This window comes from Rhamphochromis sp. 'chilingali' (assembly GCF_963969265.1).
Source record: "Rhamphochromis sp. 'chilingali' genome assembly, chromosome: 2".
Taxonomy (NCBI): Eukaryota; Metazoa; Chordata; class Actinopteri; order Cichliformes; family Cichlidae; genus Rhamphochromis; species Rhamphochromis sp. 'chilingali'.
The window spans coordinates 52,726,937-52,751,009 of NC_137930.1; the positions used below are offsets into that span (position 1 = coordinate 52,726,937).

General features: G+C 41.9%; 2 protein-coding genes across 2 annotated transcripts; both read right to left on the reverse strand.

Annotated features, from left to right (window-relative positions):
• Positions 1-12,799: 12,799 nt before the first annotated feature.
• Positions 12,800-14,688, reverse strand: LOC308392824 (potassium voltage-gated channel subfamily A member 1-like). The gene has a single exon (XM_080876089.1). The coding sequence runs from the start codon at positions 14,540-14,542 to the stop codon at positions 13,067-13,069; it is 1,476 nt and encodes a 491-aa protein (XP_080732215.1). The 5' UTR covers positions 14,543-14,688; the 3' UTR covers positions 12,800-13,066.
• A 2,583-nt stretch (positions 14,689-17,271) lies between these two features.
• On the reverse strand, positions 17,272-20,920 carry LOC308391885 (shaker-related potassium channel tsha2-like). Its single transcript, XM_080874643.1, has 2 exons — positions 18,901-20,920; positions 17,272-17,734 (listed from the first exon to the last, which is right to left on the reverse strand). Exon 1 carries the CDS (start codon positions 20,349-20,351, stop codon positions 18,921-18,923), a length of 1,431 nt encoding a protein of 476 aa, XP_080730769.1. The 5' UTR covers positions 20,352-20,920; the 3' UTR covers positions 17,272-17,734; positions 18,901-18,920.
• Between the last annotated feature and the right edge of the window lie 3,153 nt (positions 20,921-24,073).

The following is a 24,073-nucleotide window of genomic DNA, read 5'->3' on the forward strand; positions in this document are numbered from 1 at the left end:
CTGAGTATATCTTGTTCGGTCACCTTTCTCACTCACTATGTGTTAATAGACCTCTCTGCACTGAATCATACTTGTTATTAATCTCTGTCTCTCTTGCAAGGCATGTCTGTTGACCTGTCTTCCTCCTCTCATCCCAACCGGTCGCAGCAGATGGCCCCGCCCCTCCCTGACCCTGGTTCTGCTGGAGGTTTCTTCCTGTTAAAAGGGAGTTTTTCCTTCCCACTGTCGCCAAAGTGTTTGCTTAATGGGGGTCATATGATTGTTGGCATTTTCTCTGTATGTATTATTGTAGGGTTTGCCTTACAATATAAAGTGCCTTGAGGCGACTGTTGTTGTGATTTGGCGCTGTATAAATAAAATTGAATTGAAACTGAATTGAACCTAACTGTATTTGTCACAATAAGATGTGTTAAATTGCAAGGGTAGATGGAGGTAGTTGAGTTAAAGGAATAATTTGCCATTTTGATGAAGATTCTGGTCAGTTAACATTCTCATGTGTTTGGTAAATATCAGTCAGCAACTTACTTTTTAAAATGGAGACACATTCTCTGGCCTAATGCAAAAAAACTCCCACCCAGCACTTTCAAGTACAGTAATTACATTTCTGCTTTAATCTGTATTACAAACAAAGTTTAAAAACAAGAAGTTATGTGCTGGGGTTTATTTCTTCCATACTCTTCACTGGTTCCTTGTTACCTCAGTATCAGTACAATATCATTCTAAAACTTCGCTCTCATAGAGACAGCTTACTTGTGCTTCCCAGAGTTTCCAAAAGTTAATTAGCAAGTAAAGTTTTCAAAGGCTGGACCAGTCTGTCTACACAAAGCAGACAATTTAGCAAAGAACCTATTTTGAATTTAATCTTTGGGCACTTTGGTACTGGCAGCCTGTCACAAAAACATGTTATTTCTTATTTCTTGAATATAGAAAATGTAACAGTAAAACAGTATGTTTGCATCCGCAAGTGGACTCTCAAAGAGCTACTAGCTGATATTTTGGTATTTCTCTGCATGGTTAAATCTGAAGAAATGATGAGCAGTACCTGAAAGTCATCTCCTTAAAAAATAGAAATAATCTCCCAGAAAGCTCTGACACAGGGCCAGAGAGAAGCATCTGGCCCTTCAGCTGATCCATGTACTGTTTGTAACAAAAAAAACAAAAAAAACCCCAAACAACAACAACAACTAAGGTATGCCAAATTACACAATAATTGGAATAACAATCAATGGCCACAGGTCTTATGGATCCAATTTTAAAATTTGTGGGTCAAATCATTCATTCATATGTAGGCTTGCATTTCAGTCAGTGGTGTTGGAGATCTTCCCAAAGATGATGTATCTATAATTTATGGAATTATAGATGTAGAAAAGTAAGATCAGATTAAGATCCATCATGCGATACTGTCTGGAAAGCGTCAGATTGGCAGCAGCTTCATTTTTCTGCATGACTGTGATCACAAACACACTCCCAGTAAAAGCATATCTGGATAGAAAAACAAACAATGAAATGTTATCGGTTATGAATTGGCCTCCCTAGGGCCCAAACCTGAACATTATTGAAGCAGTCTGAGATCCTAGTGACAGACAACAGAATAAAAGGCAGCAAGCATCCAAAGAAAAGCTTTGAATATCCTTCAAAAAGCCTGGAAAACTATTCCTGAAGACTACTTAAAGAAATTATAAGAGAGAGTTCAGGCTGTGTTGAAAAATAAAGGTGGTCATTCAAATGATTGACTTAAGCTTGTTAGAATCATACAAACTCTGTTTTTGCCTTATATACTGTATTTCCATGTATATTTATGCATGTTTCAATAAACCACTCCACCTATTTCCCATTTTTCTGGCAAAATATAAAGAAATGAGAGTTGACTCGAGACTTAAGACTGAGAATTTAGCTGAACTCAGAGCGTTTTTTTCATAAGGGAGAGGTGAAGTAGATGTCCTGACTTTTGGCTCTCTTGTCACCACCATGAGAAAGTTGAACCGAGTGTATCGAGCCAACAAATAATCCAGCACTTCTGTCTGTATGATCTACCAAACATCATCTCCAGCATTGCAGTGACCTTTTCTGGTGGCTCAGACCCGACTCAGCATGCCCAAAGGGTTGTCGGGTTGTGTATATCTCAGCAGTGCTTCACATGGTGATATCCTTTTGTGGTTTTGTATTTGCCAGCCTTCTTGAGTTCAGCGGTGTAATTGAAGCAGGAAGGTCACAGCGGCAGTTTTGTTGATGTTAAGTTTTGAATTTTCTCCCTCAGACAAGTACACTGACGCTGCACACTGGGCAGGAGAAGCATGTGAAATGAGATCCACATCACCCAATACCACAAGGACATATTCACACTGTGAGCACTGATAACGGATTCTACCAAATCTTGAGAGGATTTAAAGAAAATGTCCATAACAAAAAGTATTTAAACTGATGTGTTTTGAGCTGCGCGCTGGTCCACCGCTTTGGTCCAAACTGAAAAGCTACTACAGGTATTGGACTGAGTGGTTTTGTTGTTCCCAGGTAAGAAATGACTTTGATGATCCCCTGAATTTTCATTTAACAACACCACAACATTTACTTTTATGGGTCAGAGTGAACTCTATCAACACGTTGCTTACAGACAAGTTCCCCTGAGGGACATTTGAAGACCTTATTTGACCTGGAAAACTAATGAAGCCTCAGCTCTACTTCGTGTTTAGTGCTAATACTCAAATTCTGAGGTGCTAAAAGCAACAAATATTCACTTTTGTTTTTTTGTTTTTTTAAAAATGGAGTGTTTTCTGCAACCTGTTGGGGGTGAGGGGAGGGAGAGGGGACGAAAGAAAGACTGTTAAAGACTAATAATAACTAATTTATTCATTTTTAGACATATACACATAACATGCCTCTTTCATGCATCCACCTGTAGATTCCAAGGGGATATTTACTCATCACTCCCAAGTTTCCATGTCTATTACGTCTGTCTTGATGTCAAATTAAATGCAGTTATCTACTGTAATAAATAATTTTAAACATGAGAGGTGGTGTCTTTAGGTTCAGCTTGGGGTGCCAAACTATATGTTAACATGATGAGTGAATAATGGAAACTGAGTAAAGTCATGAGATTAGCGGCTGATTTCGGAGTTTTTCTTTGGGAACTTTCCCCTATATGAGCCACCAACTTCACTGGATCTTCTGTATCGCCACAGAAATGTGGGGCTGTCAGTGGCCTGAAGTGAAGTAAAGAGATACATTTAACTGCACTAAGTTTCACAGAGACCATTTGTGGACTTCTACGAGGACGAGGAAATTATGGATATGCCCTTAATTATTAAACAAGTGTGTCAGCAGCTTGGTCTGATGGAGGTAATGCAAAGAGGAAGTGGGCCAGCGAGAGAGCCTCAGCGACTGGGGGTGGTGGTGGTAAGAGACAGTGGTGGGCTTGGACTTTGGGCCCAAGGGCTTTGCCTCAAGCATGGGAGATCCAATAATGCTGTCACAGCTATTTTGCACATTGTTAACAATGAAGTACCTGTATGATGCTGTTAGACGTGGGCTGCTGTGCACAGACTTGTCACTGATTTGGAGCTATAAATTCAACACCAGAGGACACTTGAGATTTGATATAGAGAAATCATACGATACTGTGCATACACAGCTGACTGGGCCTCAGTGAAAAGGCCCTTGAGAAACATTTTGGATGACATCGACAGGAATGGCATTGCATTTTTGTACGAGGGCTGTGGAATGAGTGTCTGTCTTCACAGAAATCAATCTGGGAATATCAGGAAGCCTGACTCAGGTGAATGGGCCAGCCGTTGTGTGTGTGTGTGTGTGTGTGTGTGTGTGTGTGTGTGTGTGTGTGTGTGTAAGAGAAGCAGAATGAATAACAGAGAGGAGGAGGTAATGAGTACATGCAGCCACAGTACATCTCCATGCAGACCCAGCTGTAAGAACTTTTTGATCACGCATTTGTCTAACAGTTAACTAATAAAGTTTAATTCTCTGAGACGTGCTTAAGTGGTTGCGAGCTGCTCTAAAGCTTCCAGGGAGAAGGAGGAGGGATGCATTGAGCTCAGCTGAGGCCTGCTTCACCACAGCACTTCTGACTGTGCTCAGCAGGACAGTGGCTTAAACCCTCACAGCTTCAGCTACACTGAGGATGTTTCCTGGGTACATCTGTTCTACAACATGGCACTGCAAACAAACATCTGTGTGTAAAGTGAACTTTCTAAAGCAGGGGTTCACTAAGCACCCATTTGAGAAGCTGGTGCATGGATTAGTGTTAAGTTAGCGTTTGTAATGTGTCTATTCAGAGAGCGCTGATTTATGCTGATGATTGTCATTTTTAAGCCAAAGTGGAAACAAAGGTGAAATCTTTTAGAGACCATGTCATGTTTCTTGACTTTTAAATTCTTAGTCAATATACAGTTGGAAAAGTGACTAATAGTAATTTGATCGCTTGTAGCATTTGTAAGTTTGCTCACTTCCAAAGAAATTAATTGACTGGACACTTTATTTTAATGGACAGAGACACAGAATATCAGCTAAAAAAATCCAGAAAAAATGCATTACATGAAAAATATAGACTCATTTTCACAAAGTGAAATAAGTTTTTGATCCCTAAGCAATACACGACTTAGTACATGGTGGAAAAGATCTTGTTAACAAGCAAGATGCTTCTTGCAGTTGGTCACCAGGTTTGCACACATCTCAGGAGGGATTTTGTCCGACTGCTTTTTAAAGAATCTCTGAATCCTTTACATTTCTTAGCTGCCACTGGGCAACTTGAAGCTTCGGCTCAATCCACAGATTTTCTAAACGATTGAGGTCTGGAGACTGGCTAGGCCACTCCATGGCTTTAATGTGCTTCTCCTTTAGTCTCCTTTGTTGCCTTGGTGGTATGTTTTGGGTCATTGCCATGCTGGAACATGCATTCACAACCCATCTTGAGTGTTTTAGATGAGGGAAGGGAACTCTTGTCCAGTATTTTGCAGGAGATGGTCCCATCCATTGGTCCCTCAGTGCAGTGAAGTTGTCCTGTAGCCTAAACAGAAACACAGCCCCAGTGTTGTTTTACTGTGGGGATTTTGTTCTTTGGATCATACTCAGCATTTTCTTCCTCCAACACGACACTCCCACATCGATTGGGTTTTTTCTTCATGGAACTTTTTGTATTTTGTTTAAGGTGTTTCATCAATTATGATAAAGGATGGTTTTTGGGTTAATATTCAGTCAACGATGTCCTGCAGTCTGGTCTTCTCCACTCTACGCCTTAACACACCAACTCTATTTTTTTCTGTTAACGACATTTAGAAGGCTTTGATAAATAGAACGGACAAACTGAAACGATAATGCTTTCTCTATCGTATGACATGAACTGCGGAACCAAATACTTCATATTCAACCTTTGGTTCATAGCCCTTGGAGATATTTGTTTCCTATTGTAAACAAGTACCCTAACACACAGCCCACACACTAACATGTGTGTTAGTCAATGCTTTGTGTAGTCTGTTTTCTTTGTGCCACAGTGTTTTTACAAATCATGTTTGCTGCCATAAATACACCTTCGTCCTGCGTTAAATATTCACTAGATTACCAAATCTTAGCTAAAAATAGATCAGGACAAATGGACAATTTACTCTTGTTTGTTTTTTAAAGATAAATTATTTATGGGTTTTGTTACAGAAAAATAGAGGCCAACATAGTCACAGAGGTGCAGACAGCACACAAACCCTCACCCTACTCCATTCACAATCCCAACATGCTAACCAAAATAAAAGCATCAAACAAAATAACAACAAAATAACAAAATCTATTCTTATATAAAGGTAAGACTGGTGTAGAAATTTATAGTGCATCATTTGCTGTTTTGGACTTCTGGATGTCCACATGTTGTTGTGATTTGTTGTGATTTGAGGCTGTACATATAAATACAATTGAACTGAATCGTTATAGCTAAAGAAAAAGCAAAACACGAGAGGTTAAAGGTTACAATCATAGGGATGTAGTCATGGTCAAAACGACCTGGTCAAGTTCAAACTCAGCATCAGAATGGAGCAGAAAGGTGATTCACGTGACTTTGAACTTGGTGTGTTTGTATGTCCCAGACAGGTTACACTGAGAAAAGGTAGATGTGCTGGGATTTTCCCACACAACCATTTCTGGAGTTTAGAGAAAAAGGCAGTTCTCTACTTAAATGATGCCAGAGGTCAGAGGAGAACAGTTTATAATTTGGAATTCATCAAGATCTTGTTTACTGTGTTATCCTGAACTGTAAAAGCAGATTTGTGCCTCCAGTGTGCTCAAAAACTGAAAATATTAATTACTTAACTTAAATACCAGTGACTCATTAAATAATAATAAATGGTAAATGGCCTGTATTTATATAGCGCTTTTCTAGTCCCTAAGGACCCCAAAGCGCTTTACACATCCAGTCATCCACACATTCACACACTGGTGATGGCAAGCTACATTGTAGCCACAGCCACCCTGGGGCGCACTGACAGAGGCGAGGCTGCCGTACACTGGCGCCACCGGGCCCTCTGACCACCACCAGTAGGCAACGGGTGAAGTGTCTTGCCCAAGGACACAACGACCGAGACTGTCCAAGCCGAAGCTCGAACCGGCAACCTTCCGATTACAAGGCGAACTCCCAACTCTTGAGCCACGATCGCCCATATAATAATTATGACCTTATTAACAGCCAATCAGTTTGGTCCCATGGTTAAGCTGTAGCAATGCAACACTCCTTTGAAATCAAATGCAGAATTGTAAAGTAAGGCAATATTTAGCTGACTAAACAGCTTTGAATTGACTCTTTCTGTGGGATCAACAGTCACTTTCATTAACTTTATTAATGATGAACTCACTGCACTGTTATTTTGGATCAGTCTTTGCTGAGAAAGAAACAAAACAATGTCAGAGTAGTCAAGTATTTATTTATTCATACCAGATATAAATGGCCAACAATTTAGTTATGGAAGTATTCAAATGAAAATAAAAACTGGATGCTAAAGACTGAAAACAGAAAAGCTACACTGCAAATAGGTAAAGGAGACAGGGAAAAAAGTGGGCCTGAGCGTGACGGCAAAAGATTCGTGTTTCAGTGGAATCTTGGGATGCCTGTGTTGGTTTAAATGCATGTAACAGAGAGTAGAAAACTAACAAGAGTGGTGTGAAATCCTCTGCTGTTACCGAGCCCCTCTTTTGCACGCTGCCTTCTGTTATTCCAGTCCAGCGGGGCTTACCAGCAGAGAGAGTGAGAGAGTCTATGTGCAAGAAGAGCGGGACCAGCGCCAACTCACCCCACCCTTACTGCTGCTGCCTGCAGAGTGAGGAGTGCTGCATTTCCTGAGGGCAATGCAGAGGAAGGGAGAAGAGGCTCGCTTCTGTTCAGGTCACCGTACGGCAAACAAAAAGCAGGGAAAGTGAGATGGGCAGAGTCAGGTGGACAGCGGTAGACAAGCTGCAGCATTCACCAGGATGGCTCTCTGCTGTAGGTGTTAAACGCACCGTCAGAGGACAGGAGTGGGAATAAAGCTTTTTTCTTTTTTTTTTTACATTCAAAAAAACTGCACCCACTTCTTTAACTTTCTTTGACTGCTCTGTGACCGGATTCTGTCAGACACTCACAAAATCAAGATGTTTTAGAGTATGGTGAAAATGCGATAATTTATGGAGAGCAAAACCGCAACACTGATAACAGGTCAGCAAATATTTTGATAGTAATTGTAGAGCAGGGGTTTTAGACTTTCACTCTGACAAAATTAGCGGTTTGAGCATGTTGCTTTGTGGCTTCAGGACATACTGGTGTACACTTTTCTTTATATTCTGTCATTTTATAGAGCTAGGAAATTGATAGATAATGAAAAGGTGGCTAAGAGTGAAGCACTTCAGGTGTCTGACATGTGTAACAACTCGGAGGTGATGACAGAGGTAAGCAGCCCCCCTCCTGGGACAGGAGGATTAGTGTAGACCCATTACCTTGCCTCCATGAATCACTGTTAATGGCTTCAGTGATAGGATCCAGTAGTAGTGAAGGTATTTAAATGGAGACCTCAAGTTGTGCTGTTAGAGCCACACGGTAAAGTGAAGTCTTTTATGAATAAGCTCGTCCACGCTGCAGATATACGCCCCCATTCCCAAGCTGAAATGAGCATACACCATCTGATCCTTAAAAATTTATTGAAGTTAATGTCAGATGAAATCATAAGTGATATAAGAAAAAAACAAGTAACCCTTGCATAGATCACAGACCATGCCTTTGTCGTCATCCGACAAACTGAACACATTGTAGCATAACCCTTGGTAAACACAACATGACAATGGCGGCTGGATTGGACAAACACAATTTGAGTTTGGCTCGCTCACTGGATGAAAAGAAGAGGAGACGAGTTCAACAGTCCTTTAGGCGCTTTGCTCCAAAAAAACAAACAAAAAAACAGGTCCTTCCCCATCGGTGAATAAATGTACAGTCCTGACAGAAAAGACAAACTCGTAGCCATTCTCATACAAACAAGAACTTCTCCCAGTATTGTCACCTTTGGCAAGTGAGATACACAACATCGCAACATTCAGTCATGTTCAGTGCCTCTTTATAAGCAGGCAAAAAGAAATGGAAAAAAGCAGTCCAACATCGAGACTTTTAATAAACAAGTATGCCTTTAAACCAGTGAAGTACAGAGGAGGGTGTGTGGCACAGGCCCTGTTTAGACAAGCTGGACACGTTTCCCACAACGCTGTCGTTACAGTTTAGACTGAGATCAGAGGGGGCGAAATGTCGTTCGAGAGAGGATTTCAGTCCTACAGTGGAGATAAAGTCTAAGAAACTAGCCCTTGACGTCCTTGCTCACATTCAGAGCCTCGCAAGCACAACCTGAACATCACGCACAGACGCTGACAAACGCCGTCTCAGTGATGAGGTCAGCGCTAAAGTGCTTTTAAGAAATCCAGCAAAGGACACGACAAGTTCTGAACAGGGCCTTACAGGAAGCCTTGGTGCAGATGAAAGCAAGGGTTTTCTTTCTTTTGTTTTTTTTTTTCTTTTAAATGATGCAACTGTATTATAGTTGATCCACAGTTTGAAAGGCAAAGCTCATGCATTCTTCCATCAATCATGCAGTTTTTTGCAATTAGTAGACTTCTGTAGAGATACATCTTAGCAGTAGAGATTTGGAAAAAAAAATGTGAACGTGGTGATTTTGAATGAATCGTGGTTTTTTTTTTCATCATCTTCTTGGAACCAAAAAGACAAACTTTTTTTTTTTTTTTAAATATATATAGTTTGTACACTTCTTGTCCATATCATCTAGTGTAAAGCACGTGGTCATAATACAGTAGTTTCATTATCATGGCTTACTTGGAGGAACATTTTGTTTTGATATTCCAGTATAAGGCATGTTCTTCCTAAATCATTCATGTTACGGTGCCACCACAAGTCAAACAAAACAAAGGAAACTAGGAACACACTTTAAAATTGTTTCTCATATATAATTGTAGTATATATTGGTTACTTTATCTTACTGTAGCTAAACTGCATGTTATTCTCATGACATTTTGTGATATTTTTTTCTTAATTAAATGTTTTTTTTAAAGATCTTCTCACTCATGTTTGTTTGCAGAAGCATAGCATCTGACAGGAAGCTAAACAAATGAGGATGTAAAATAATTTAGGCACCTTCTCTGTCTTTCTCTCTAACAGCTGATTCTCTGTAAGTGTGCTCTAGGCTCTTCCTTTGGGACTCTGCTATAAGTCTGACTGAACCCTTTGGGCGGCTTTGTTCCTCGCAGCGAAACTTCAGTCCGACCGGGGAGCTCAGTGGGAACGGCCACTGCTGCAAAGCCTACATTTGGATTTCTCACAAGAAAATGTCAGCCTCTACAACTGACCCCTCTGACCTTTGCAAAAAATCTCAGAACGAAAGACAAGAGGTTGGTACATAAGCAGCCCTGTTGTATCTGTCAAGTGTTTTTCTGACATTCAAAGTTGTGTTCCCATTTTTACAAAAAGCTTTTAAGGAACAGGTTACCTCTTATTCTATTGCTGTTAAGAATGCATGTTTCAGTTGGGTATTTGAATGTGTAGCACCATTCACACATGCCCTCAAAGCAGGAGTAGTGACAGTAATGTAAATGTGAGGGCAATCACTTGTATCTTCATCCCCTCGTGTTGGCGTGTCATGCAATCCTTCAATGATTTCTGGGTAGCTGCATGTAAGAAATTGCTATATTTTTTGTATTCTTTACGAGAAATCCTAGATAGAGTGATATCGTTCTAATTTTTTTTTTTTTTTTTTTTGCATTTACTGACATTTGCCTTGCCTGAGGTGGACACACTTCATCAGTACAGTACAGAGATCAGTCCCAAATGAAATGACGGACAGTGCCGCAAACTACTCAACCAGCCACCAACAACATAACAGAGAGGAAGATAAATTACTGAGAAGGAAATCATCTTTTCCAAAATGATTCAGGAAGGCTTGCTTCAGCCGCAGGAAACGTGTTAAGGGAGCAAAACAAGAACGGTAGTCGTGTACTAGCACCGCAAAGAATAACCAAACAACTCTGACATTCAAGTAGCACTGCAGTGTTTTCTTTTTACAGGATACTGTCAGGAGTGTGCTAAATGTAAAAGGAAACAAGGCAAAACAAAAATAACAATAGCATACAGTACAGTATAAAATCTAGCTATCATTCAGAGAAATTATTCTCAATACTGAGTGTAGGTTGATGTACAGTAGCTGGAGAATTTCAAGTACATTTTGTTCTACTCTATCTGCAGTCTGCTTGTCTGGAACAATATGCTGAGAAACGATGCACGACGAATGAACAAGCACAGGCAAAAAGAAAGGAAAATCTCACTAGTAAAGAAAAATAAGGACTTACGCAGCAGAATAAAACAACTGTGCAAAGAGATGGGCTTCACTTTGCTGTGCATCACATTGCCCAAAAATTTCAGTGTGACAGCTTTTAAAACTAGATTCAACTTCTCTGCCGTTTTTAAACACATTCGCTAATTTTCCTGTGACACTACGGTAACTTGACATGGCACTGTTTCAAAGAAACGGACACATTAAAAAGTCGACCTCATCCCATTAGGAGAGTCAGGCAATCTCTACAAACTACAAACGCGTTCTGATTGTGCGTAGCTTTGAGTGAAAAAAAGGAGCAGGATTGTGGTACACTATTTACCCTAAGTGCTTGTGTAAAGGCTATGCTTTGGGACTCTCACATTCAATATTGCATGACTGCAGTTTACACTTAAGGTTCCATTTTGCATTATGGTATAGGAAACCCTGCGTTGAAGCTTGCAGCTCTGCAGTGTTTGCAATGACCTCACTGAGGTAGAGACCTTGAAAGGATGCATGGTGCACAAAGAAAAGCATGAAAAACAAAACAATGGATATTCCCTTTTGAAGTGGAGTGGTAAACATGCAGAGTACAATACATTGCTGCTCAAGGGTATAAATAAGTGCATGACAGCATAAAAACGGGTTTGTGCATGACAGCATGGATCTGTTTTTTTTTTCCTATCATATTGACCCAAATCACCTGCTCACCTGGCATCATAGCATCATAGCAAACACGGTTTCAACACTAAGACAGAAGGTGGACCAGCTCTGCTCAACCACACAAACACCGCTGAACACAGAGGCACTTTCACTGGTCCTGTTGATGAAAGGGGGAAAGGCACTAGCAACTAAAGTCAGAATATATTTCTGATAAATATCCTTCTCGGTGGATTCAAAACCAGCATGACCTAAATTGGAGATGGAGACAGAAGCATGAGTTTAATCTGTTCTGTTGTCAAAAAAGAAGGTCCATGCAGTGCACTACTGACTAATACAGTAATCGGTGCTTATTAGGATTATATGCTTTTTTGATAATATTTATTCAGTTTCTTTGCCTACTCTTAAATGATAAACTCTGCATCCTGAAGGTAGGTTCGGATATATTTGACCACAATTCAGAGACATCCAGAATTTGATTTCCTTAGTTTTCCTGACAATAGGGCACCACAAAGTGCCAAGATTTAGCAACAAGCTGTATACTCACGTCATGCATTAAATATACCAGGATACAAAAGTACCTTAGTTGACAGACCATAATGCAGGTTACTTTTTTTTCATGCTATGATCTCATTTATGTACTGTTCCCTTAAGATTTAACATTCAATTTCTATACTTCTAAATGATTTGCATTTTCGAACCAAAAACTCATCCAGTGCACTCGGTGTGAAAACAGAATGGAAGAGGGGCAGGGTGGGGGGTTGTAGGAGGGAATGGAGGCAGCTATCCAAAAGAACATCCTTTCCGGTGTTGTGAGATATGTCTTGTGCATGCCAATATCAAAATGGAAAGTCTCTAATCATGCTCATGTGAAGCTCACGTTCTCATTGTGCTGTGTCGCGTCTAAAGGGCATGGCATTGAATCACTTGGTGATGACACAATTACAGCAACTGCTGAGGAAAAAAACGAAACTAAACAAAAATGAAACAGCAGCATTGCAGATGTCTGTGAAGCAAGTAGATCGCCGTCTGTTTATATCCAAACAAGAGAGATCAGTCTTCCTCCTATAAGGTGCTTTGCCGAGTAGAAGATCCTTTGCGGAGAGAACGGGGAATGGAGGGAGGGTGTGTGTGGGTCGGGGTGGCGGGGGGAGGTCTCCTAACTTTTTTTGGCGCTTACCATTTGGCCGCAGATGCTTGCATGTCTGCAGTCATTTCTGGTGGGTTGTGCAACTTGCTGAAATGTTATCTGTACTCCATGCATATAAGATTTTAATTATCACACTGTGGTCTGAGAAGACGGCGTGTGCTCTGGGTCCTCGAGGGAGCCTGGTGTGTGTGTAATGATCAATGTCTTCTCTCTGATGTGACTATATATTTGTAGTATCAGAATAATAATTCTTTCTACCTGTCATGTACTCTAACAGCTTTGTTTTGTTTTTTTTCTGCTTCCTTTCGGTATAGCTGAGCATAATTGCAGGCCTAATGCCATAGAGTGCTTTGGGGAGGTAAATGAAGCATTCCTAACTTACAGTCTACTCCATCTATAACAGTCTCGTAGAGAGACTAAAATTCCTAGCTAGTGTCTAAACATCAGTAAGCAGCTTGCTTTTGTTTACACAGTTCTGGTTGGCTATAGTGCAATTGCCAGTTCTGAGGTTTGCCTCCCTAAAGTTATCGATGCTATTGTTTATGTCTCCATCAATCTCCATGTACTCTGATTTGCTGACGGTAGACGAACTACGGCGGCTGGAGTTGGTTTCAGACGGGATGTTGGGAGTGCTGACGTTGAGCAGCTGGGCTTGCTCTTCTCCCTCAGTTTCCCTGTGGTAGAAGTAGTTGAAGTTGGACACGATGACAGGCACTGGGAGAGCAATTGTCAACACTCCAGCGATGGCGCACAGAGATCCAACAATCTTGCCTCCTATAGTGACCGGGACCATGTCCCCATAGCCCACAGTTGTCATGGACACAACAGCCCACCAAAATGCATCCGGGATGCTGCCAAAGTGCGAATCTTGCTCCTCTGCCTCAGCAAAGTAGACAGCACTGGAGAACAAGATGACTCCAATGAACAGAAAGAAGATCAGCAGTCCTAGCTCTCGCATGCTGGCCTTGAGGGTCTGTCCCAAAATCTGGAGTCCTTTAGAGTGTCGTGACAGCTTGAAGATCCTAAACACCCTGACCAGACGGATCACCCTGAGTATGGCCAGAGATGTTGCCTGCTCTCCCACCCCCTCGTTTTCTGGGTCTTCAGCCAGCTCAGTGCCAAGTGTAATGAAGTAAGGGATGATGGCCACTATGTCAATCGTGTTCATCATGTTCTTGAAGAAGGCCGGTTTGCTCGGGCATGCTAGGAAGCGTACTATCAACTCAAAGGAGAACCAGATTATACAGAGAGTCTCGATGATGAAGAAGGGGTCAGTAAGGATGTCGGGCTTATAATAAATTGTAATGTTCCCCACTCTCTCTATTCGGCCTGCTGGATCCTCTTTCAGTTGTGGTAAAGTCTCTAAACAAAATATAACTATTGAAATCAGGATCACCATCACGGACACTATGGCAATTCCCCTGGCAGGGCCCGAGCTTTCTGGGTGCTCGAAGAGGAGCCAAATCTGACGCTGGAACTCCTTCTCGGGTAAAGGACGCTCTTCCTCCCTGATGAAGCCCTCATCCTCACGAAACTTCTCCATCGCCTCTACTCCCAGCTCGTAAAATTTGATTTCTTCTGAGAACATATCCAAGGGGACATTCACCGGTCTTCTCAGCCTCCCCCCAGACTGATAGTAATAAAGGATGGCATCGAAGCTGGGACGGTTTCTGTCGAAGAAGTACTCATTTCTCAGAGGATCAAAGTACCGCATCCTCTTTTTCGGGTTGCCCAACAACGTCTCCGGAAACTGGGAGAGCGTTTTCAGCTGCGTCTCAAAACGAAGACCGGCTATGTTGATAACCACCCTCTCGCAGCACTCGTGGTCAGTGTGGTCAGGGGGGTAGGTGTCCTGAGGGTGGCCAGGGACAGCTGAGGTCTCGTCCATATTATCGCCCGCTACTACGGTCATTTTGGGACGAGGAGGTGATTAAAAGAGGGGGAGGAATTTTGCTGGGGTGTTGGTTAGTCTGGCTGAGCAGGCATTCAGGATTGGGAGGAAATTTTCCACTCCTCAGCTCCCCGCACCCCTGAAACTGTTGGAGACGTCCCCAGATACTAGGGGGGGGGCTGGCTGCTTTGCCTCAGTGCGGCTCCACTGTGGTTCTTGCTGGCTTGACCATTGCTCCTCTCCGGTGCATCTGCAGCTATTGTTGCTGCTGCCTCTGTCACCAGGAGAGAGGAAGAAAGGCAGAGATAGAAAGAGAGAGAGAGGGAGGGAGGAAATAATGGGATCAAACAGCCCAAGATATTTGCTGTATCAGCATTTTCTGCAGTTTATTTATTTATTTATTTATGTCTCTCGGTGTGCATTGAGTGCAGTTATCCAACATTTAACGTGTAAGGAAACACATGTGGTGGAGAATTTCTGTAAAATGTGTCAAATATGACCACTTTAAAGCTCCCTCTACAACTTAATAGTGACTTTCTAGTGGTGATATGATGCGGCAGTTATTTTCTACCCTGGCTTAAAATTCCTATTAAAAACAAAATCCACTGGCATTTTCATGTAGTTGCAAAATATTTCTGTAAAACGCTGACAAAGAAACGCAGGATCTCTTTCTTACAGAAGAACAACAGTGATTTGTCCTACGCCACTCACAACAGCCTGAATTATGACGCATAACATTAGCTGTTATTACTATTTGTACATGTAAGCACCCTGCAGCCCAAGTGCGGGGGAAATGTGCAAAAGCAGTAGAGTGAAAACACTCCAGCACCCCCACCACCACCACCACCACCACCACCAAAAAATCTACCTATGAATAAAAATAATCTAACCAGAAAGTGTTACATAAGTTTCGAGGCTTACCGTGGTTTGATCTTGAAAACGTCTTGAATGCGTCTTATCCTCGAGTAAAATCACCCAACAGCAGCGCGCCAGTGGGTGTCATGTGGCAACTTCACATTGTACCAGCAAAAAGAAGAAGAAGAAGAAGAAGAAGGAGAGGAAGAAGAAGAAAAATCCTAGAACCTCACTGTGCCCATCTCCATCCAAACTGTGTCAGTAAAGCACGATACAAAATCAGGTTTTTAAAGAAAAGAATTCTTGAAATGGGGTAGTGAGGGGAGCCTGAGATGGAAAATGAGCGAAATAAAAAAAAAAGGGAGAGAGGATCGCAAAGCTGCGGCGTTGGCGGCACGGTGCTGTGAGCAGCTCGCTGTATACCGCAGGAGAAAATCTTGCACTGCAGTTCGGGGGGGAGATACATTAAGGGGCAATAAGCGAGCCCTTGACATTTCCAGACATCACTGCATCAGCAGAAATCTGTTTTGGTTTTTTTTTTTTTTTTTGCCACTAGACAAGATGACGGGTAGAGTGGGCTTCAAGGCGGCATCGAGAGCGAAATGTTTCTGTTTTTTTTATGAATAAATAAATAACATTGGTGAGCTGAGAGAGAGTCAAGTGTGGCAGCGATGTCCAAATGTTTGCTCAACAGTGTCAAGCATGTTTTGCTGTGCGTTTTACATGCAAGTGCAGGGGAGGCGAGGGAGAAAAGAGGATGGGGAGGGGAGGGGAGAGGGAGGGCAGCAGAAGGAGGAGGAGGAGTTGGAAGGTTTCGACGCAATGCAGACCGGCTCTACCAAAGCACGCCGCCAGAAGTTCTCCATACACCACAAAAACAAGAACGCTCGTGTGCCAGCGCTGGTGCAATCACACCGCAAAGAAAATACAGAGATCCCCGGAACCCACTCCACGTCACATCTGAGATCATCTATATCTTAGAAAATGAGAATCTAATCAGTTGTTTGGCGATTAAAGCATCCGCTTTCCTTTCCGTCTCTTAATGATTTAAGGATTAAATCGTTAGTTGGTCGCGTCAAGGACTTCGATGCGCAAGTCTGTATCTGAGCCAGTGCATACCAGATTCGGTGTAGTAAGTTTGAACATTGCACTAATGAAGAGCGTGCTACATTTTACTCATCAGCAATCGGTTTGAAGCCCTTAAAGCTACAAAGTACTGCTTCCTCTCCAGGCTGTGCAGCTCTCACATCCGATTCTTTATCATACGGAGTTTAAAAGGTTCCTCAGTGGTGAAGTCGCTGTTAGATTTTGGCCCCTGAAGGCATGCAGGTGTACCAAAAAAGGTGGGGAATTTTCCATAATGCTCCGCTGATGACTTTCAGCACCGCGGACAGCGCAGATGATTGATCGACGTCTGAAAACTTCCTTCGAAACAAAAATGAATAAAAATAAAATAGACGCACTGACAACGAAGCAAGTAAATAATCTGCTCCATTAGTTAATTGCTGAGCTGTATGCAGATACCTGACGGTGTGAGCAGATGGGCTCCTCTTACTTAAAGCAAGCATCTTCTAACTTTCAAAAACACAGAATAAACACAAAAGTCGGGTGATCGGATTTCTGTCTAATTTCTTAAAATGTGCTTAAAGACAAACCCCTTCATTTATCACTATGACATTTTATTAGGTTAATTGGTTTCGTGGCAAGACAATCCGATGTCTGCTTCTGCGCCCATTTTCCACGATTCAGCACCAAAAGTGATAAAAACGTATTAAACTAATTAGTGAGCATAGATTTTATTATTTAATTTTCTTTTTTTAACAAAGGGTTTGGTGTTTTTCTTTTCTGCTCTCCTCGGTGAAACAATGAAAAATGACAAGTGGTATTTTCTTCTTCATGAATCATTTATCAAAAGGATTAAGTTAAGTTCACGTTCGTGTTTACATTAGAAAAATAAATATTTTATTACATTTTTAATCCACAATGAATTCAGGTCATGCAGACGTTGCATTGTAATGCTCTGGCCTAAGATAAAATAAAGGTACTTTTTTTTACAACGTTGCATTATAAGCGGCAAGAGAGCAATATATACACAGTTCTTCTATACAAAGAATGCATGGTCATTTTTAAAGCGTACACAAAAGAATGTTTTTTTCTAACACAAAAACGTATGTCCATTACACAAGACTGAACCTTTTCCATGCGTTTCCACTGTAATGTCTCTGTAGGTTATAATACTGGCTGTGCGAGAATAGTCCGTGAGAAACCGATCCAGTGTTTTGGAGGAGAAGAGAGCGCCACGCGTGTGTCTTGTTGTGACTCTGTGGGAACAACAAGCTCCACTTAATCTTCTGCCTCCTGCAAGTAAGCACAAAACAAAACCCACCCCGTTAACATTTAGGAGGTGAGGGAAAGCAGTCGAGCATGTGCTGACCTTACTTAACCGCCACAAGTATCCGGATACATACAGAGTCAAATAGCAGGATCTCGGGGGCTTATGGCTAAATCAGTAAAGGCCAACTGCAACAGTGCAAAGACACTTAAGCTAAAGCGTTAATTTTGCGCACTGAGGAGCCTGAGCAGGAGTGCTGACTGCATGGATTTTTATCATCCACACAGCGGCGCACAGAGCTCACTTGTTCTTACAGACCAGAGTTCCACAGAAGCACATGTCCCAAAGAAAAATAAAGACAATGACGATTTCTCTCGTCTTTCATATTGTTAACTTTGAATTTCACATTTTTTTGAGATTTTATAATGCAAGAAGAAAATTTCATCAAATTAAAACGTGACACACACAGGGCTGGAGTCCCTGTTAACACACAAATGTACCATCCAAGAGGTCATTAGATCTTGACATGGGGGCTAAGGTGAAGCAGCAAGGTTTACAAAAAGCAGGATAAAAGTGATTAAGACTGGGCACGAAAAACTGTTCACCACAAATCAACATCTGAGCGCCAAGTGCTCTCGTGACTGCAGCCATCTCGCCACAGAGCAGCCAAATACAGACACGCACATGGCCAGCATAAATCCCCGCTCTGGTTTACACGACGATTGTTTTTTTAGTAGTTCTGTTTATTACAGAATTATTTTCTCTGGTTTTATTTAAAAAACAATAGTTTTCATTAACAAAAAAGGATAATGTGCGCTTTGTTTTCCAATGCCTTTGTGCGTAAACAAAGTAAGGCCACATCACTATTGTCATCTACAGAGGGTTTAAAAAAATCTGCAGTCAAACCAAAGTCAGGAAAATCTCCCCAGTTTTATTTTTGCTTGTTTACTGGAATTTCCTCTTCGAGTCTGTTATCATAAACTGTTCACTGATGGTGTGAAAGCCACAACAATGAGCGTAATGTTTTTGTTTTTGATTTTTTTTTTTAAATACCTGTGTGTTACATAAGCGGGAGGAATTACTGTTTTCTTCATTCGTTTTAGTGAAATCAAATCAAGCTTTATTCTGGTGAGTTACAGACAAAAGGCTCAAAACGCCCACAGAAACCTGTGTCCACTGAAACAAAACTCACCAGATTTTTTGAGGTCTTCTTTATACATCTGTCAGTTTCACTGTGTATGTCTCCACTGGAGTCACGTGTAGATGTGTCAGAGCTTCTAAGTCGTCGCTTTCTTGGTAGGACTCGGTTTTGGAGAACGACTGGTTACTTTTGATCGAATCACTTTCACCGAACGAGGGCTGCGGCTGATGTCCACAGGTCACGTGTACGTATTGGAGGTTTTCTTCCTGTTCGTTCTCTCTGTGGTAAAAATAATTGAAATTGGACACGATCACAGGAACAGGTAGCGCTATAGTCAGCACTCCGGCGATGGCGCACAAGGATCCGACGAATTTACCTCCGATAGTGGAGGGATACATATCTCCATAACCGACTGTGGTCATTGTCACCACGGCCCACCAAAACGCATCAGGTATACTTGTAAATCCAGACTCGGGGTCATCTACTTCAGCAAAATAAACCGAACTTGAGAATAAAATAACTCCAATTAGGAGGAAAAATATAAGCAGCCCCAGCTCCCTGAGGCTCGCATGAAGCGTTTGCCCGAGAATCTGCAGGCCCTTTGAGTGTCTGGAGAGTTTAAAAATCCTGAAAACACGGACCAGACGGATGACCCTCAGTATGGCTAGCGAGGCCGCCTGCTGACTGCTGCCCTGATGCTCTGCGAGATCAAGGCCCAGGGTGATGAAATACGGAGCAATGGCTATAACATCGATTAGGTTCATCATGTTTTTGAAGAAAGCCGCTTTACTGGGACACGACAGAAACCTCATGGTGAATTCAAAAGAGAACCACACAATGCAAAGTGTCTCCACCATGAAAAATGGATCTGTGAACGGACTAGGCGCTTTCCCTTGCGCACTTGCATTGACCTGGTTGTCATGCACTGCGGGGACCTCTCTGAACTCGGGCAAAGTCTCTAAGCAGAATATAACAATGGATATTAAAATAACCATAACAGACACGATGGCAATCATCCGTGCGGGTCCGGAACTCTCTGGATACTCAAACAGAAGCCACAACTGGTGCTGAAACTCGTTGGAAGGCATCGGTCGGTCCTCCTCCCGAGCCAAGCCCTCGTCCTCTTTGAAAAGCTCTATGGTCTCTTCCTCGAGTTCATAAAACTTTATTTCTTCCAGGAAAATATCCACAGGTACACTGACGGGCCTCCGAAGCCTTCCTCCGGACTGGTAATAATAGAGGATAGCATCGAAGCTCGGTCTGTTCCTGTCAAAGAAGTATTCATTTCTCAGCGGATCAAAAAAGCGCATCCTTTTACGCGGATCTCCCAAAACCGTGGTCGGAAAGCGAGAGAGTGTTTTTAATTGCGTCTCAAAACGCAGACCTGAGATGTTTATGACCACCCTCTCGCTGCACTCCTGGTCTGCTGATTCCACGTCTGCAGCATCTTGTAACAAAGGAGTAACGGCTACAGTCTCTTCGTGGTTCTCCACCACAGTCATCTTTTTCACCCCGCCGAGGGTAAACCCGTCACTCACCTCCTTGGAGGCTTCCTCTTGCCCTTTTGCTTGCACTCCCTCCTGTCTCTCTTTCTCATGCAGCCGCCCGAGATTCAGGCCAAGTCCCTCCTTTTCTTTCTTTCTTTTTTTTTTTTTAATCTAAAACTATTTTTACTTGGTGATATGCAAAATGATTTGGTTGTTGTTGATTTACGCCGCCCTTTTGTCAGGTTAGTGCCTCTGAACTGTCAACTTTCAGTGGTGCACACAGATCTCCACTTGCATATGCTATACCAAGAGAAGGCTATCATATTCACACCATTTAAATCTCCAAAGCCCTCCCCAAGTTGGAACACCAGATGACACTTGCTGCTGCTGTCCCTCTCATACCAGTCACTGCACTGTGGCAGTGCAGTGATTTTCCAAGTAAACATGTAGCCTTAGAACACGTACTTTCAATTTGAATTTTATGTTTTGCGTGATATTCCACACTTTATAGTGCCCTGTCTTGTTTTGTTCAGAGTGGGGGCTGATACCTTTTCTTTTTGTTTTCAGATTCAGAGTCTATTCAGAAACGCAGTCTCTCACTCTGCAGGTCCTTCATTCATGAAATCATTGGGTTATTCTTGTTCCAAGGGGAACCTCCACAACCCAGGCTGTTTCTACTTTGGGCCACAGCCTGGTATTTTAGATACCAGATGTACAGATGAATGTAACAAACAGATATAGCTTAGTTGAGCGCCATGAGGGGTTTTCTTCTGCAGCTACTCATTAGAAGTGTCTTGAAATGAATTAGATGAAATAACCTGAATGCTTTGACGTTCTGGGCCTCGTTTAACCAGGGGCCAGTGGAAACTGCTGGCTTGACTGATACTTGAGCAGCCAGAAAAGATGGAGCCTTCTGGAAGCTGCAGCCAAAATAACATTCATGGCTTCTTTTATTTAAAGGGCTCAATTATATAAGTTGGAGCAAGTGGAGCCCCAGAAGACAACTGACCTATAGCCTCATGGTTACTGATATTCAGAGGTGTCGAGCAACTCAGTTGCAATTCTTCAGACCTCGTTAGGCCCTTGTCAGACTGCAAATCCAATCAAACAGGATAAAATGTATTATTTTTCTCTTTCTAACAGTTTGAATCTGCCGCTACAACTAGTGAAGATTAGATAATAATGAAACATACAGACAATGTGCGGCCTACACGGTGAACTTATATGTGCACTGCAGCAGCAGAGTGATCTAATTATAGCTCGATTTTTCCACTTTCATAAAGCTGTGTCAGTTATGTCATATACTGCAGACACACAAGCACAACAATAGCACCGGGGTGCTAATCAGGGTTATTAAATTCAAACGGGATGCTTTGCCTTATTATGCATACACAGACAGTATTTTACAGATAATTATATTCCATTATAAGTATATTTCACACCAAAGGGCGTGCTTCTTTTTTTTACTGCAATGTTAACAAACCAAAGTTGTCAATAGAGCTCAATTGTTCACCTGCTGAACAAAAGGTTGGATCTCAGACTCGCATGTCAGTTTTAGGACATTGTTCCACCTGCTAATGTGTTAGCATATAGCATTCTCCAAATGACTGTCTGGGTCAAGCCAAGGTGTCAGGCCTTGGCTGTATCCAGGGAAACAAACAATAACAAACAAGTTAAGGAAGTGACACATGGCGCTCGCGTATCTGTCAGAGCAAAAAGAAAAGGCTCAAAGAATCCACAGTTGATAGTTCAGCGAGGATGGGCAGCAACGTCCTTCGGGGTATTCATCTGATCCCATTTGATTAGTTGCTAAGAGTATGAAATTGTACTGTGCGTGTGAAATTGTACGCACACACACAAAGTATCCATTTAAACCTGTGGATGGATATGCATGTGCATGCAATGAGACACATGCCATTCAGCCAGCAGGGTGCATGAACGCTGACAGTAAGGAACCTCCCATCATTATTAATGGCCTGACCTATGATTGTCAGAGAATCCCTTGGCAACAAGACCAGGTGAGTTCACCGAGCACCTCATACATTAAAAACTTTCTTTCTGGTTTTGTTGAGAGCATTTTTTATCATCATATTTTAATAACTCTGAGAGCAAATATGAACTATATTGATTTTCAAAATAGCACGATGCAAATCATGTAGAAGCTGAGCGAATAACAGATAGCCACGTCTTAAAATGAACACCTTCTAATAATCATATATTACTATAACATTTCAGCACTGCTCACATATTAAGATGAGCACTAACTATATTTCTTGAAAAGGCGTCGATATATATATTAGCCTCGTGATTAATTGCACCTGATCCGTTGAAGCTTGCCTTTGTCTAAATATACACAGGTTGAGTTTCCCGGCTAACCCATTACAGACGTGAGGTAATCACAGTAGCAACTTGCGTGAGTGACCCCCCTTGGCTTTCAGCTCCTCCCCAAGCCCAGGCCAAGAATTTGCCAAGTGTACGTGTGTATTTCTGTAAGCGTGCATCTGGCGCTGGTGCGGCTGGTGAATGAACGCATGTGTGTATCATGTTTGCGTGTGTGAGGGTGTGTTAATAAATAAGTTGAAAGAGGAGTTTTTCTAAGGTCAACAACGCGAGTCAGCAGGTCCTTCGGATCGTATCGTTGCGGTGCCAGTGACTCTGCTCAAAATGAAATAGGTGGCATTTGAGCCAGTCTGACGTATGCCCTTTAACGCTGGTGATGACAGCTTCTCAGGCTGGAATGAGTCTATAGCGGTGGAGTTATATCTGGGAAGCTTTATGGTAACTCTGAAGACTTATACAACAATCCCAAGTACAGATAGAGAATGAGGGGGCTGTCAAGAGCCCATTTAGGTTCAATTTGAGCCAAATTTACATAAAGTCAATCATTTTTACAGGTCTGATGAACATCAGATGAATTTTTGACAGCACAATCCATCTTTACTCAAACTTCTTTAGTCATCCGTCCTAGGCGTTTGACCTTCACCACATAGAAATGTGTGAGTTATTAGTGTGACAGTAGAAGGTGGCTTTCTTTTTCCTCCATGCAAAGTGGAAAGTTTCTGTGAGATATGCAACTTTAAGGCATGTCAGTGAGAGCTGGATTTATGACATCACATGTACCAGTGACAGTGGGTGACTGGCACAGGCGTGTTGTGGATATATGGGGACATATTCATCTTCAGCGGGGAGGGAGGAGTAGGTGCGATTTTAAGATTACGAAAGTAAGAAAATTACAAAAGTAATATAAATGCGCTGTATAACAACTGCTACAGCAGCAGGTCAGTGATGTTTATTAAATAGATAGTAAGGCTCTGGTTCATTGTGAATTACAGTTATTTCTTGTATATAAACAACGGGTACATTCACACAGTGTATGAATGTTATATCTGGGAAGCTTTATGGTAACTCTGAAGACTTATACAACAATCCCAAGTACAGATAGAGAATGAGGGGGCTGTCAAGAGCCCTTTTAGGTTGTGTGTGTGTGAATGGGTGGATGACTGAATGTAGTGTAGAGCGCTTTGGGGTCCATAGGGACTAAGTAAAGCGCTATACAAATACAGGTCATTTACCATTTACCATTTACAAAAACACAAAAAGGTTTATGACTTTGTTGATCAAAATGTTGTTTAAATCAACTAATTTTAGTTCAACTAAACATTTTAAATTATTCAAAATTTTAAAAAGTCTTACACATCCTCCTATATTGCAGTTTGAACTTATAGCAGGGGGGTCAA

Coding starts and splice junctions, on each gene's coding strand:
- LOC308392824 (XM_080876089.1), bottom strand. CDS start 14,542: ATGACCGTAGTAGCGGGCGATAATATGGACGAGACCTCAGCTGTCCCT.
- LOC308391885 (XM_080874643.1), bottom strand. CDS start 20,351: ATGACTGTGGTGGAGAACCACGAAGAGACTGTAGCCGTTACTCCTTTG.